This window comes from Sapajus apella, unplaced genomic scaffold (genome assembly GCF_009761245.1).
Source record: "Sapajus apella isolate SASKATOON/1434 unplaced genomic scaffold, GSC_monkey_1.0 scaffold173, whole genome shotgun sequence".
Classification (NCBI taxonomy): Eukaryota; Metazoa; Chordata; class Mammalia; order Primates; family Cebidae; genus Sapajus; species Sapajus apella.
This window is the reverse complement of record NW_022437113.1, coordinates 1239333-1255356: the sequence shown is the minus strand read 5'-3', so window position 1 is coordinate 1255356 and position 16024 is coordinate 1239333. Positions and strand designations below refer to the sequence as shown.

Sequence of the window (16024 nt, the reverse complement as noted above, 5' to 3'; positions counted from 1 at the left end):
GCCAGGGCCTTGGATGTACCTCCCCCAGAGGGAGCACTGGGCAAGGAGTCTTTCTTTTTTATTTTTTTCTTTCTTATTTTATTTTATTTTAATTTTTTTTTCGTGTTCAATCTTAAGGTTATACCTGAATCTTTTTTTTTTTTTTTTAATTTATTTTGTTTTCTAAAGAGACGGGGTCTTGCTATGTTGCCCAGGCTGGAGAGCAGTGGCTATTCACAGGCGCGATCCCACTACTGATCAGCATGGGAGTTTTGACGGGCTCCCCTTCCGAAGTGGGCCGGTTCACCCCTCTTTAGATAACCTGGTGGTCCCCGGCTCCCAGGAGGTGACCCTATTGACGCCGAACTTAGTGCGGACACCTGATCAGCATAGCACTGCAGCCCAGAACTCCTGGGCTCAAGCAATCCTCCAGCCTCAGCCTCCCAAGTAGCTGGGACTACAGGCATAACCTCACCCAGCTCTTTTTAATTTTTTAATATATTTTTTGTTTATTTTATTTTATTTTATTTTTGAGCCAGAGTTTCGCTCTGTCACCCAGACTAGAGTGCAGTGACTCCATCTGGGCTCACTGCAACTTCAGACTCCCGGGCTCAAGCGAGTCTCCAGACTCAGCCTCCTGAGTAGCAGGGATTACAGGTGCATGCCACCCTGCCCAGCTCATATTTTTGTATTTTTTTTTTTTAGTAAAGGCTGGGTTTTGCCATGTTGGCCAGGCTGGTCTCCAACTCCTGACCTCAAGTGATCCTCTTGCCTTGGCCTCCCAAAGTGCTGGGATTACAGGCATGAGCCACTGTGCCTGGCCATTCTCCACATCTTTCTAGCAGTTATGAGGTGCACACGGCTGGGGGTGGCCTGGCCACAGTGATGTTGGTCCCCGCCCCACAGCCTCACCTCCCCCGGCCTGGCCTTGTCCTCTGACCACCCAGAGAGCAGCCTGTTCCTTCCCCGCCCACAGAGAGCCTGTAATCAGCTCCCCCAGGCTGCAGCCAAGGCCAGCAGCTGGGGCTAGGAGTGAGGGGGCTCTGTCCTTGAGGGTTCCAGCCAAGCCTCACCCAGCGGTCCTCCTCCACCAGCCTACCCGGAGGCCCCCACAGTGGCCCCTTGAAAGGTCTCTGGCCCACAGCCCTAACCACATCCCTCCCAGCTCACACACCCTCTGAGGTTCCCCATTGCCCCAAGTCGAGCACAAACCATCTTTTCCACTGAATTTCTTTATTCAGTCAACAAACACTCCCAGAGTCCCTTCTGTGCCGAGGCCTTGGCCCAGCCCCCAAGTAACCCCGAGGTCAGGAAAAACAGCTGGACACAGACACTTCCCCAGCCCCAGGGTCAGAGTGGGGCTGGAGGGAAGGACAGGACTGGAATAGTGGTGGGCGTATGTGAGGGAAGGCTGCAAGGGTTTTAAGAGATGGATAAAGTTTTCTAAGGAGGCAAAAGTGGCGGAAAAGCTTTGCAGATCGGTAAGGAGGCACTTAACCTGCATGAGAATCCCTGTCACCAGTCAGAAAGTTACCCAGCCAAGGGGTAAGCTCTGCCCATTTTGCAGGGGACAGAACTGAGACCCAGAGAGGGAAAGGAATTTGTTCACCGTCACACAGCGCAGAAGTGGCAAAACCCTAGGCTTCAATACCTGGGCTCTTAACCTCCTTACTCAGCCTTCTCATGCTTGGCATGCTGTTCCCTCTGCCAGGAATGTCTTTCCTTCCCTTGATTGACTGAAAAGTTCCTGCCAGGTTCTGTGTCATCCCTTTGTGGCCCTTGTATAGTGAGGACAGAAGGGGTCCCATCAGACAGATGAGAAAACTGAAGCCCTGGGACAGTCAGGTACCGTGAGGGTGGACTGAGACTCCGGCCTCTCCTGCCTCCTTACAGAATCCCAAACAGATACACGGGCTCCCCCAAAAAGCAGAGTTCCAGCCACGGCAACTGCTCTCATCCAGAGAAACGGACACCGGGGAGCAGAAGTCAGATCAGATATTTAAAGCCACACTAATGTCCTCATTGGAAAAAAGACTCAAAACTGGGTGCCTGTAGTCCCAGCTGAGGCAGGAGGATCACTGTAGCCCAGGAGTTCGAGACCAGCCTGGCCAACAGAGCAAGATCCTGTCTCTTAAAAAAAAAAAAAAAAATAGACCAGGCATGGTGGCTCATGCCTGTAATCCCAGCACTTTGGGAGGCTGAGGTGGGCAGATCATCTGAGGGCAGGAGTTCAAGACCAGCCTGACCAACATGGAGAAACCCATCTCTACTGAAAAAACAAAATCAGCTAGGCGTGGTGGGGTATGCCTGTAATCCCAGCTACTCGGGAGACTGAGGTAGGAGAATTGCTTAAACCCGGGAGGCGGAGGTTGCGGTGAGCCGAGATCGCGCCATTGCACTCCAGCCTGGGTAACAAGAGGGAAACTCCGTCTCAAAAATAATAATAATGATAATAATAAATTTAGAAAAACAAAAACCTGGGCACACTGTATCATGTCTATTATTCCAACATTTTGGGAGGCTGAGGCAGGAGGATCACTTGAGGTCGGAGCTCGAGATCAGCCCAGCCATCACGGTGAAACGCTGTTTCTACTGAAACTACAAAAATTAGCTGGGCATGGTGGTGCACACCTGTAATCCCAGCTACTCGGGAGGCTGAGGCAGGAGAATCGCTTAAGCCTGGGAAACAGAAGTTATGGCGAGACGAGATCGCACCACTGCCCTCCATCCTGGGTAATAGAGAGACTGTCTCAAAAAAGAGACAGAGGCCGGGCGCGGTGGCTCAAGCCTGTAATCCCAGCACTTTGGGAGGCCGAGGCGGGTGGATCACGAGGTCAAGAGATTGAGACCATCCTGGTCAACATGGTGAAACCCCGTCTCTACTAAAAATACAAAAAATTAGCTGGGCATGGTGGTGCATGCCTGTAATCCCAGCTACTCAGGAGGTTGAAGCAGGAGAATTGCCTGAACCCAGGAGGCGGAGGTTGCGGTGAGCCGACATCGCGCCATTGCACTCCAGCCTGGGTATCAAGAGCGAAACTCCGTCTCAAAAAAAAAAAAAAAAAAAGAGAGACAGAGACAAGGAAACTCAGGGGGCCAGGGTTTGAGAGGATGGGAAGATGGGAGGGACATAAATTTGGTTCTTTGCGTCTTCGAGCCAGGACTCAGAGACCCCACTGACACAACCGCCCATCTGTCTTGAATCTTAACAAATCCAACAGGCCACAGGCTATTCCACAAGCCACGGGAACCCCCGAAATGCAATGTCATGGGGGTGTTCCTGAAGTAGAGGACCCTCATAAGGCCTCTGCGGCCCAGAGAGGGGCAGCTCCCTGCCTAAGGTCACACAGCCAGTCAACAGAGACCTAGTCCAGAGGTCTGCAGGCAGGGACTGTAGAAAGGACAGAGAGTGGGGTTTGCCCTCTGGGTGAGCAGGGAGGCGGGAGTCTCACGCTCCCGGCTTCCACTCCACACACAGCATGTCCAGCTGGGGGCCCAGGACGCTGAATGATGGCCGGTCCTGTGCGTTAGGGGCCCAGCATAGCTTCATGAGCTCGTGAACCTGAGGGGCAGAAGAGAGACAATGGAGTCATGCCTGAGCAGTCAGAAGGACACGACTCCCATTCAGTTTATCTGTTTTTGTTTTTTTGAGACGGAGCGTCACCCTGTTGCCCAGGCTGGAGTGCAATGGCACAATCTCTGCTCACTGCAACCTCCACCTCCCGGGTTCAAGCAATTCTCCTGCCTCAGTCTCCTGAGTCACTGCGATTACAGGCACATGTCACCACGCTCAGCTAATTTTGTATTTTTAGTAGAGATGGGGTTTCACCATGTTGCCCGGGCTGGTCTCGAACTCCTGACCTCAGGTGATCTGCCCTCCTTGGCCTCTCAAAGTACTGGGGTTATAGGCGTGAGCCACCGCACCTGGTCTCATTCAGTTTTAAAATATAAATTAAAGCCAGGAGCAGTTGCTTATGCCTGTAATCCCAGCACTTTGGGAGGCCAAGGCGGGTGGATCACCTGAGGTCAGGAGTTTGAGACCAGCCTGGCCAACATGGTGAAACCCCATCTCTACTAAAAACCCAAAATTTAGCCGGGCATGGTGGCGCATGCCTGTAGTCCCAGCTACTTGGGAGGCTGAGGCAGGAGAATTGCTTGAACATGGGAGGTGCAGGTTGCAGTGAGCTGGGATCATGCCACTGCACTCCAGCCTGGGCAACAAGAGTGAGACTCCATCTCAAAAAAACCCAAAAAAACGTAAATTAAATTCCATTCCATCTCTGCTCCAAAACCTCCCATGGCTCCCTGTGGGTTTCATTTATTTACATATTTGAGACAGAGTTTTGCTCTTGTTGCCCAGGCTGGAGTGCAGTGGTGTGATTTTGGCTCACTGCAACCTCCGCCTCCCGGGTTCAAGCAGTTCTCCTGCCTCAGTCTCCCGAGTAGCTGGGACTACAGGTGCCCACCACCACACCTGGCTAATTTGGTATTTTTAGTAAAGATGAGGTTTCACCATGTTGGTCAGGCTAGTCTTAAACTCCTGACCTTACGTGATTCACCCGCCTCAGCTTCCCAAAGAGCTGGGATTTACAGGTGTGAGCCACTGCGCCCGGCCGCTTCAGATCTTAGAACACACCTCTCCCCTGAGGCCCTCCTTCCCTCACCCCCAGCCTTCTCTTTCTCATTTGTTCTGCTTCCATCACACTGGTGCTTCAAGGACCCAGCTCCTTCCTTCCCCAGGGCTTTTGTCCCTTCTGTGCCCTCCACTGGAAATGTCTCCTCCTAGATTTACCTATGGGTGGACTCTTCCTCCTTCCATCATTCCCCCCAGAGGCCCTCTTTGGCCACCCCCACCCCACCATTTCCCTCTGTTCATTTTTTTTTTTCTTTTGAGACAGTCTCTCTGTGTTGCCCAGACTGGAGTGCAGTGGCGTGATCTCGGCTCACTGAAACCTTCACCTCCCAGGTTCAAGTGATTCTCCTGCCTCAGCCTCCCAAGTAGCTGGGACTACAGGCGCCCGCCACCATGCCTGGCTAATTTTTGCATTTTTAGTAGAGATGGGGTTTCATTATGTTGGCCAGGCTGGTCTTGAACTCCTGACCTCCTGATCCATCCACCTCGGCCTCCCAAAGTGCTGGGATTACAGGCTTGAGCCACCGCGCCCGGCCTGTTCATCTCTTTCAAGGCTCTTATCACTACCAGAATTTTGTGTTTGTTTGTTTTTTGTTTGTTTTGAGACAGGGTGTCACTCTGTTGTGCAGGCTGGGGTGCAGTGGCATGAAAATGGCTCACTGCAGCCTTGACCTCCTGGGCTCAAGCAATCCTCCTGCCTCAGCCTCCCGAGTAGCTGAATCTATAGATGCATGTCATACACCTGCTAATGCTTGTATCATTTGTAGAGACAGGGTCTCAGTATGTTGCCCAGCTGGTCTGGAACTCCTGCGTTCCAGTGATCCTTCTGCCTCAGCCTCCCAAAGTGTCGGAATTATAGGCATGAGCCATCGTGCCCAGTCCAGAATGTTCTTATCAGCTTCTGCTAGTTACTGGGAGGACAGGTTCTCTCCCCATCTGGGTCCTCAGCACCCAACAAGTTATGGCACACAGTTGGCACTCAATAAATGTTTTTGGCCTGAACAAATTAATTTATCAATGACCAACTGCATGTCAGACGCTTCCACAGGGGTTATTATATGATTATAAGCCAAACCATGAGAGGGTGGTATGTGGTGGGCTCAGGCCTGTAATCCCAGCACTTTGGGAGTCTGAGGTGGGCGGATCACGAGGTCAAGAGATCGAGACCATCCTAGCCAACATGATGAAACCTTGTCTCTGCTAAAAATATAAAAATTAGCTGGGCATGGTGGTGCGCGCCTGTAGTCCCAGCTACTCAGGAGGCTGAGGCAGGAGAGTCGCTTGAACGCTTGAATCTGGAAGGCAGAGGTTGCAGTGACCCAAGATCACGCCACTGCACTCCAGCCTGGTGACAGAGCAAGACTCTGTCTCAAAAAAAAAAGAAAATTAAACAAAATAATTTTTTAAAAAATTAACCAGGCATGGTGGTGTACACCTGTAGGCCCAGCACTTTGGGAAGCTGAGGCAGGAGGATTGCTTGAGTCCGGGAGCTCAAGACCAGCCTGGGCAACATAGCGAGACCCCCCCATCTCTAAAAAATTATTTTTAAATTAGCCAGGTATGGTGGTGTACACCTGTAGTCCCTGTTACTGGGGATGCTGAAGCAGGGGATCACTTGGGCCCAGATGTTGGAGGCTGCAGTGACCTATGACTGGGCCCCAGCCTGGGCAACAGAACAGAGTGAGCTCCATCTCTAAAAAAACCAAAAAACCCATGAACGTCGCCACCATTTATGGAGCACCATCTCTGTGCAGAGCTTTCAGATGAGCCCCCATAGGCACAGGCATCCAGGAGTCTGATGCTCCCTCAACCTATAAGGCATTACTATTCCCATTTTGGAAAAGGGTAAACTGAGGCTCTGAAAGTGCTCTGACTTGCCACACAGTGAGAGAGTAGCCAGGTGGGGCCAGGATCCTCATCAGCCTCACACTCTAGCCTTTCCTGTCAGTCCAGAGACTCCGGCGCTAGCTGGTTCCCCGAGACCCTGGCCCAATCTACAGACTGGGAAACTGAGGCTAGCCCTACTGCGCTCACCTCAGCAGGGCAGGCAGGAGGTGCCGGCAGCCTCTGGCCCTCCTCCAGCAGTTCCAGGAGGCGGCAGAGGGCGGGGACATCCCGCTCACAGGCCATCATCCGCAGGAATTCCTGGAGCAAAGCAGGAGCGCAGGTGGTGGGGGAGGGGCCTCTGTGGGGGGGGGAGCGGGCACCCGTGTGGGGGGAGGGGCCATCTGTGATGGAGTGGGGAGGGGCTGCCTGCACTGTGGGGGGTCAGAAAGGTGAGGAAGGGTCCTCCTCACTGGGGCCTATGATGCTGGGACCAGGTGACCCCATGCTAAAAAGGGACGCAGGTGCAGACAGGATGAAGATTGGTTACGAGGGCCGTGCAGGGAGAAGGAGGCTGGGGGTCCAGGGAGCCGACTCACGGCCGAGGGGCTGCAGCTTTTGTCGCAGTAGCTGAAGAGCTCGTACAGGACAACCCCGAAGCTCCAGACGTCTGACTGGCGAGAGAATATGTTGTCCGAGAGGGACTCGGGGGCATACCTGGCGAGGGGACAGGGAGGTCTTGAGGAAAGGACAGAAAGAAGGGGGCAGCCTTGGAATGGGGAACTGGTCGGGGTAGGTGGGGACTGTAAGCAGGTCAGCCCCATCCCCAGGGTCTCGGTTTCCCTGGCTGTGGGATGGGTGGATTATCCAGCCTTGGGAGGTGCCTGGGAAGACCCCAGGCTGGGGGGCGGGGGCGGGGCCACTGCAGAGGGGCGGAGATAGGGCGGGGCCAGATCCGTGGGATGGGAGGGGCCAGAACTGGGGAAAGGTGGAACTAAGAGGGGGCCAGCGCTGAGGGGCGGAGCCAGAGTAGTTGGAGGGGTGGGACTGTGAAGAGTGGGAGGGGCCAGAGCTGAGGAGGGGCGGGGCTAAAGCTGGGAGCGGCTGACAGGACAGGAAAGAGGGAGGAGCCAGTGCAGTTGAGGGGCGGGGCTCTGGGGAGTGGGCAGGGCCAGAGCTGGAAGGGAGGAGGGGCGAGGCTAAGGCTGCGGAGCCAGCAGCGGGAGGGGCGGGGCCATGGCTGGGGGCGGGGTCAGAGCTGTGGGTAGTAGGGACGGAGCATGGGCGCGGGTTCCCCACCAGAAAATGGGGCTCTGGCCCGGCTCGCGGACCACGTAGTAGTCTTTGTCAAGCGGCAGCAGCTTGGCTAGGCCAAAGTCAGCGATCTTGACATGTGCCTCGCTCTCCACCAGGATGTTCCGGGCGGCCAGGTCGCGGTGCACGCAGCGGCGGGAGCCCAGGTACTCCATGCCCTGCGGACCGGCGGGGTGAGCGTGCAGAGAAGACCCCAGGATAATCTGGCAGGTACCCCACGCCTGACCTGAACTCTAATCCTAACCCAGACCCCAAGCCTAACCCTACCCACGAGCCATCCTTCACTGCAGTTCTGATCCTGAGCCAAGTCAACCACACCACCCCCGAGATCTAGACCGCAAACTTCACTCCTCAGCCTTCACCGCGACCTCTATGCAGAGCCCTGCCCAGGCCGAGCCAGCTGCGTCCCCACAGGTCCCGGGGCGCCCCCTCGTACCTTGCAGATCTGCGAGGCGTAGAGGAGGAGCCGGCTGGCATCGAGATGCGCGCGATGCCGCTGCAGGAAGTCGCGCAGGCAGCCGCTGGGCAGGTACTCCATGACCAGCCGCAGGCTCTGGCGGCCTGGAGGACGCAGGAGCTGTCACAGCAGGGCCCGGCCCTGCTCCTCCCCCCATTTTCCCCCCTTTTCATAGCAGGACTTCGTGTCCCTCTCGACCTCAGTTTTGCTGACTGTGACATGGAAACCACGACAATGACACATTGCTAATATCTCTTGAGTACCTTCTACAACATACATTGATTTGTTTCTATATCATGGCCAGGCACGGTGGCTCATGTTTGTAATCCCAACACTTTGGGAGCCTCACTCGTCAGGAGTTCAAGACCAGCCTGGCTAACATGGTGGAGACCCATCTCTATTAAAAACAAAAATTAGCCGGGTGTGCTGGCATGCTCCTATAATTTCTGCTACTCAGGAGGCTTAGGAGAATCATTTGAACCCAGGAGGCAGAGGTTGCAGTGAGCCAAGATTGCCTGACTGCACTGCAGCCTCGGTGTCAGAGCGAGACTCCGTCTCAAAAACAAAAAACAAGTAAATATCACAACGACCCATTTTTCAGCTGGAGAAACTGTGGCTCAGAAAAGTCAAGGTTGCACAGTTGGTAAGGAGTAGGGTCAGGATTCAAACCTGTGACCCATGAGAATCTGGATCCATAATCACGCAGGAGGATAAGAATGTGCACTTTGAAAAGCACCCATATGTTCACTCATCCAGGAGCTGGCTCACCCGGGCCATAGCTGACACCACGATACTTGACAATGAAGTCACTGTGCAGTGCTTTGAGGATCTGGATCTCCCGCTGGAAGTCCCTCTGCTGGTCTGGCCCGCTGTGCTGCAGCTGTTTCACGGCCACCAGGGCACCTGTATTGTCACCTAGTGGGTCATAGCGGCACAGCTCCACGCTGCCAAAGTTGCCCTGGGGAACAGTGGGGCTGGTGTCCAGGCGCCCGGATGCTGCCCCGCCCTCTCCAACCCACTCCGGCCCCGCCCACCTTACCTTGCCCAGCTGTGAGATGTACTTGAGGTGTCTCTCCTCAAAGATTGTGGGGTCTTGGCAGGCATAGAGCTGGGTACCATTCCACAGCCCATCACGAGGTGCCAGGGAACCAGGTGTGGGGTCTGAGAGGAGCTCATAATCTGGGGCGGGGGCATGGCCAGTGGTAAGCAGTGCTTCTCATCCTCAGCCCCACTCCTGAGCTGACTTGCTGTGCAACGTCCATCTGCATATTGACCCTCTCTGTGCATATGGCAGGGCCATTGCAAGCCAAAGTCTACCTTGTGGATACTGGTAAAAGGTGTCCCCCACTCCGTCCCAGGCAAAGGAAGCCTCCTTGTGCAGTACACGCCCTGTGCAACTCCCCATGGCTACAAAGACGGAGGACATAATGAGAACTCATTTCCCTCGTTCCACCGCTATGAAATGTGGTCACATGACTGCGCTCGGGCTGATGGACGAGATGTGCTGGGTGCCCCTCCAGTCCTGGCCCATGGAAACCTAACGTGGGACCCTCCACACTCTCTCTTTTATTTGCAGAGGACCCAACAGGGACCCAAGGCCTGAGGTGGGTGGAGACACAAAGTGAGAGGTTCCTGTGGGCCTGGACACCCTCACTGAATGAGGACTAAGTATCGCACGGGGCATGGTTGTCTGTGCCTGTAATCCCACCTTCTTGGGAGACCAAGGCAGGAGGATTGCTTGAGCCGGTAATTCAAGACCAGCCTGGGCAATGCAGCAAGACCAAGCCTAACCCTACCCGTGACATCACAGCTCTTCCCACCCAACCAGGCCCAGCGGGCACCTGCAGAGATGAGGCTGTTGAGGTCACGGATGATGGCTCGAAAGGAGGGTCTCCGGACTGGCTCGTAGTCCATGCACTGCTGAATGAGCAGGGCCAGCTCCGTCCACTTGGGGGCCGGCAGCTGCTGCCGGTTCTCATAAAACTGGAGTTTCTGAGGGTGAGGGGAGGGGTCTGTCATCTCCAACCCACCAGACCCACCCCAACCTCCCAGACTGGATAACGGTCTGCCCTTCTGTCACAGTGGGGGCTCAGTGACCGATGGCAGGCGAGGGGCTCTGACCTTAGCGGGATCCAGGGCGCTGATGGGCATGGTGACACCACTAAACACCTCCCAGACGGTGGCGCCGAAGCCCCACTTGTCAGCTTCCAGGCTAAGTGTCTGGGCCTCTCGGAGGCACTCGGGGGCCACCCAGGGAATCCTGTCGGTGAGCACTGGGGGAATGGAAGTGTGATGAGGGATCCACTTCCTTGACCTGCTCAGCCCCTCCCTCCTCCCCCCCCAGGAACTTACTCTCCAGGCTTAGCACAGTGGGGCTGACCCCAGGGTCACTCAGCTTGATGAAGGGCGGGCTCCCATCACCCCCATCCCGAGCCAAGAGCACCTTCCGGGCAGAGACATTGCCATGGGGGAGGCCTTTGTCTTCCTAAGGGGGCCAGGCATAGGGAAATGCCAGGGAGGGTTTGATGAATGAAGAGTCTGTTTGGCAAACTCCTATACATCCTTCAAAATCCAGTTGGTACTGCTCAGACATGCTCCAGCATCATCCCTGACTCCTGACATCCTGTCTTGCCCCTCTAATTTACCCCCTACACTGACCTGGCTGTGTCCCTCCCCTTCTCAAACCCATCCTGGTGCTCCCCAGAGCCTTTGACACAAAGTGAAAGCGCCTTAGCCTGGCAATCAAGGCCCTTGTTCAAGCTGCCCATAAACTTCTCTTCCATGCTGGCCCCCTGGTCTCCTGCCAACTGAACTGCCTGATAGGCCCCAGCAGGGTGCAATACACTATCTAGCCTGCAGGCCTTTACCTAGGCTGTTCCCTCAGCCTGATGTGCCCGCCTTCCTTTCTTTTCTTGATGAACTTCTACTCAACCTTCAAGGCCCCATCTCCAATGTCCCTTCTTCTAGGAAGCCTTTCCCCTTGCCTAGCCTCATCATTCACTACACCCCCTGACATCCATGAATGACTTGTTCCCTTCTAGTGTTCTCACAACCTCATTCTAAAATGCCCTCCCCTCGAACCCTTACCAAACTCTTATGCATACTACAGAGCCCACTCCCAATCCCCAGAGAAAGCCTTCCCTGTGAATGGAGGGTGGAGCAGGCAGAGGAGCACTCACCAGATAGTTGAGGGCATAGGCCAGCTGTTTGACCACCTGTAGCTTCCAGCTGGCTGGCACCAGGTGACCACGCTTGCGCAGATACATGTCTATTGCCCCCAGGTGTACAAATTCCTGCACCATGGTGCCTGGTTGGCAGCAGGGAGAGGCAGGGTTGGGAGACTGAACTGCACAGTGTCGAGGATGTTCTGCCAACGTCCTGGCTCTCATGGTCTCTCGAACTCTCATCTCTGTCTGTTCCCTCCCTGCTGCCTCTGTTCATACCATTCTCAGCCCTGCTCCCACCTCCAACTCTCAACGATGTGCTCGGAATTTCTGGAAGATGCCAAGCCCTGTTTCTTTTCTCTTTCTGTCCTTCCTTCCTTCTTTCCTTCCTTCCTTCCCTTCCTTCGTCCCTTCCTTCCTTCCTTCTCTTTCTCTTTCTTTCTTCCTTCCTTCCTTCCCTTCCTTCCTTCCTTTCCCTTCCTTCCTTCCTTCCTTCCCTTCCTTCCTTCCTTCCCTTCCTTCCTTCCTTCCTTCCCTCCCTCCCTCCCTTCCTTCCCTTCCTTCCTTCCTTTCCCTTCCTTCCTTCCTTCCCTCCCTTCCTCCCTTCCTTCCCTTCCTTCCTTCCTTCCTTCCTTCCCTTCCTTCCTTCCCTTCCTTCCTTCCTTCCCCTTCCTTCCTTGCTTCCTTCCCCTTCCTTCCTTCCTTCCCTCCCTCCCTCCCTTCCTTCCTTCCCTTCCTTCCTTCCCTTCCTTCCTTCCTTCCTTTCCCTTCCTTCCTTCCTTCTTTCCTTCCTTCCTTCCCTTCCTTCCTTCCTTCCTTCCCTTCCTTCGTCCCTTCCTTCCTTCCTTCTCTTTCTCTCTTCCTTCCTTCCTTCCCTTCCTTCCTTCCTTCCCTTCCTTCCTTTCCCTTCCTTCTTTCCTTCCTTCCTTTCTTTCTTCTTTCTTTCTTCCTTTCTTCTCTTTCTTCCTTTCCATTCCTTCCTTTTTCTTTCCGTTTCTTTTGAGACGGAGTCTCACTCTGCTGCCCAGGCTGCAGTGGAGTGGCGCTATCTTGGCTTATTGCAACCTCCACCTCCCAGGCTCAAGCGTTTTCCGGCCTTAGCCTCCCACGTAGCACCACACCCGGCTAATGTTGCATTTTTAGTAAAGACGAGGTCTTGTCACGCTGGCCAGGCTGGTCTTGAACTCCTGATCTCAGGTGGTCCGCCTGCCTCGGCTTTTCAATTACAGGCGTGACCCACCGTGCCCAGCCTCTGTGTCTCACTTCTAACCCTTTGTACGTTCTGCGTCTCTGCCTAGAACACCCCTTCCTTTCCTAATTCACACGTGCCCTTGTCTTTCCAGGTTAGAATGCACCTCCGTCTACCCACAGCATTGCCCGACCCCAGGCTGGCCCAGCAGCATCTCTGACCACCCACGATGCCCCACGATGCCCCCCTCATACCTCACCACGCCCTGCCTGTCACATTCTAGGCTCTGTCCCCAGCTCCCGGCCCATCCCGGACTCCCAACCAGAGAAACCGGGGCTCAGAAAGGTCACGTACAAAGCTGCAGATATTGGAAAGCCAGTTTTGTCTGACTTCAGACCATTCTGGGGCTGGGCACAGGTGGGAACCTGGAGCTGCTTTCCAAGGAGTGACATGATGGAGAGACAGGAATAAAGGGTCATGGACACGGCCCCCGTCCGGGGTGGTCCAGCACGTTACTGGTGCTGTCATTCAGAGGCCCAGAACGGAGGTGGGAAGGACAGCTTGGACTTGGGTGAGGCAGGGGTGGGGGGGGGTCTCACTGTCTCCAGCCATGCACACGCCATGCAGTAACACGAGATGCCGGTACGACACTTGGCTCATCAAGCTCGCTGCCTCCAGGAATGACTGGGGAGGGTGGGAAGGGAGAGAAGATGCGTGGGTTCTTTCCACTTCAACGATCCCTAATTTTGTGCTCACAAAATTAGGTATCTGGGACTAGCTGCCCACAGGTCCCCATTGGCCCTGGGGCCTGCATTAGTACATACAACACTACCATGATGATTTTCTTTTTTTCTGAGAGGGAGTTTCGCTCTTATTGCCCAGGCTGGAGTGCAATGGCCCAATCTCGGCTCACCGCAACCTCCTCCTCCCAGGTTCAAGTGATTCTCCTGCCTCAGCCTGAAACCAGAGGTTGCGGTGAGCCGGGATCATGCCATTGCACTGCTACCTTAGTTTGGGGTACCCGCTAGAAGGCAACCCTGAGATGAAGACTCCAGGGCACAACTCGGAGTAGTGGGGATTACAGGCATGCGCCACCACACCCGGCTAATTTTGTTGTTTTAGTAGAGACGGGGCTTCTCCATGTTGCCAGGCTGGTCTCAACCTCCCGACCTCAGGTGATCTGCCCGCCTCAGCCTCCCAAAGTGCTGGGATTACAGGCGTGAGCCACCGCGCCAGGTCACTACCATGATTTTCTGATACGGGATGGAAGTTCCCACTACAGTCTACCTCTATTTATTTATTAATATTAATATTATTATTATTGAGATGGAGTCCCACTCTGTCGCCAGGCTGGAGTGCAGTGGCATGTTCTTGGCTCACTGCAACCTCCGCTCCCTGGTTTCAAGTGATTCTCCTGCCTCAGCCTCCCGAGTAGCCGGGACTACAGGTGCACACCACCACCACGCCGGGCTAATTTTTGTTTTAGTACAGATAGGGTTTTGCCATGTTGGCCAGGGTGGTCTCCAACTCCTGGCCTCAAGTGATCCGCCCACCTCCGCCTCCCCAAGTGCTGGGATTACTGTGAGTGACCACACACGGCCTGTTTTGTTTTTTGGAGGCAGGGTCTCCCTCTGTTGCCCAGGCTGGAGTGCAGTGGCAAGATCAAAGCTCCCTGCAGGCTCAAACCCCTGTGCTTAAGTGATCCTCCCTCCTCAGCCTCCGGAGTAGCTGGGACTATAGGCACGTGCCACCACACCTGGCTAATTTTTTAAATTTTTTGTAGAGACGAGGTCTCGCGATATTACCTAGGCCGTTCTGGAACTCCTGGCTTCAAACCAGCCTCCTGCCTCAGCCTCCCAAAGTGCTGGGATTACAGGCATAAGCCACCGCGCCCAGGCCCTGTGTGTTTTTAAATTTCTCTGTGTCCATGACCCCCTCTCCAGCCAGCCCTGCCTCCAAAGGTCTGGTCCCTACCCCGCTCACCTCCATGCAGTTCTTGTGTTTGGCGTTCATCACCTTCAGCAGCACCTCTGTCTTTCGGGTCTCCCCATCTACTGCCTCGTGGCGACAGCCCCGGTAAATCTTGGTGAAGGACCCGTGGCCCAGGTTCTCATGCTGGACGGTGAGGAAACAGCAGAAGGGCCCAGTGAGGGTTCCTGCAGGATCCCAGCCCACCTGGGACACCACTGCTGGCCCCATTTTACAGATGAGAAAACTGAGGCAAAAGAAACTTACAGCACAAGCCTGAGGCCACACATCTGCGTCTCTGGACCCCAGACTGAGGTATCGCCCCATTTCCCAGGGCCCCTTACCCACTCCAGGCTGTCCGCGGGGATCTTGTGAAATGTCATCTGGCTCAGCTGGCATTGGGATTGGGGCTGAACGAGGGAGGGCGTGGGTGGGCTGCGACCTCTCCGGACCACAATCAGATTGGACTTTTCTATGGGGACAGAATGAGGGAGAAACACCAGAAATCGGAGCTGAAATGTCCCCAAGAAAAACCAGAAATCAGAGGTGAAATCAGAGGTTGCAGCGAGCTGAGATGGCGCCATTGCACTCCTTAGTTTGGGTACCCCCTAGAAGCTGACCCTGAGATGAAGACTCCAGGGCACAGGGTTTATTTGTTTTCTGTTGTCACTGCTGTTGTTGAGATGGAGTCTTGCTCTGTCATCCAGGCTGGAGGGCAGTGATGTGATCTCTGCTCACTGCAACCTCTGCCTCCCAGGCTCAAGTGATTCTCCTGCCTTAGCCTCCCAAGTAGCTGGGACTACAGGTGTGCACCACCATGCACCAATAATTTTTTTTCTTTTTTGAGTCTCACTCTGTCACCCAGGCAGGAGTGCAGTGGTGAGATCTCGGCTCACTGCAACCTACCTCCCAGGTTCAAGTAATTCTCCTGCCTCAGCCTCCTGAATAACTGGGATTACCGGTGTGCGCCACCACGCCCAGCTAATTTTTGTATTTTTAGTAGAGATGGAATGTCACCATGTTGGCCACGCTGGTCTCAAACTCCTGACCTCAAGTGATCCATCTGACTCAGCCTCCCAAAGTGCTGGGATTACAGGCGTGAGCCACCGCGCCTGGCTGGCACAAGATTTATTTGAAAGAGATCCAGAAGAGGCTGGGTGCGGTGGCTCATGCCTGTAATCCCAGCACTTTGGGAGGCTGAGATGGGTGGATCAACTGAGGTTGGGAGTTCAAGACCAGCTTGTCCAACATGGAGAAACCCTGTCTCTACTTAAAAATACAAAACTAGCTGGGTGCGGTGGCGCATGCCTATAAACCCAGCTACTCTGCAGGCTGAGACAAGAGAATGGCTTGAGCCTGGGAGGCGGAGGTCACAGTGAGTGGAGATCGCGCCATTGCACTCCAGCCTGGGCAACAAGAGCGAAACTCCATCAAAAAAAAAAAAAAGGAAGGAAGGAAAGGAAAGAGAAGGGAAGGGAAGGGGAGGGGAAGGGAAA

At 54.6% G+C, this 16024-nt stretch overlaps 1 protein-coding gene across 5 annotated transcripts in view; it reads right to left on the bottom strand.

Annotated features, from left to right (window-relative positions):
• Positions 1 to 3049: 3049 nt before the first annotated feature.
• Positions 3050 to 16024, bottom strand: part of JAK3 (Janus kinase 3) — a 22064-nt gene continuing 9089 nt past the window's right edge. For 3 of the 5 annotated variants that reach the window (XM_032267881.1, XM_032267882.1, XM_032267880.1), the window contains 14 exons: positions 14873 to 15000; positions 14544 to 14675; positions 13160 to 13244; positions 11387 to 11514; positions 10560 to 10692; positions 10329 to 10480; positions 10049 to 10199; positions 9247 to 9386; positions 8976 to 9165; positions 8187 to 8311; positions 7736 to 7908; positions 7036 to 7153; positions 6647 to 6757; positions 3363 to 3541 (listed from right to left, as the gene is read on the bottom strand). In XM_032267881.1, the coding sequence (XP_032123772.1) occupies positions 3428 to 3541; positions 6647 to 6757; positions 7036 to 7153; positions 7736 to 7908; positions 8187 to 8311; positions 8976 to 9165; positions 9247 to 9386; positions 10049 to 10199; positions 10329 to 10480; positions 10560 to 10692; positions 11387 to 11514; positions 13160 to 13244; positions 14544 to 14675; positions 14873 to 15000 (1880 nt within the window). In that variant the 3' untranslated portion in view covers positions 3363 to 3427. Of the gene's footprint in view, positions 3542 to 6646; positions 6758 to 7035; positions 7154 to 7735; positions 7909 to 8186; positions 8312 to 8876; positions 9166 to 9246; positions 9387 to 10048; positions 10200 to 10328; positions 10481 to 10559; positions 10693 to 11386; positions 11515 to 13159; positions 13245 to 14543; positions 14676 to 14872; positions 15001 to 16024 lie in introns of those variants that run through there. The other 2 variants (XM_032267879.1, XR_004265340.1) reach the window with 2 other exon arrangements.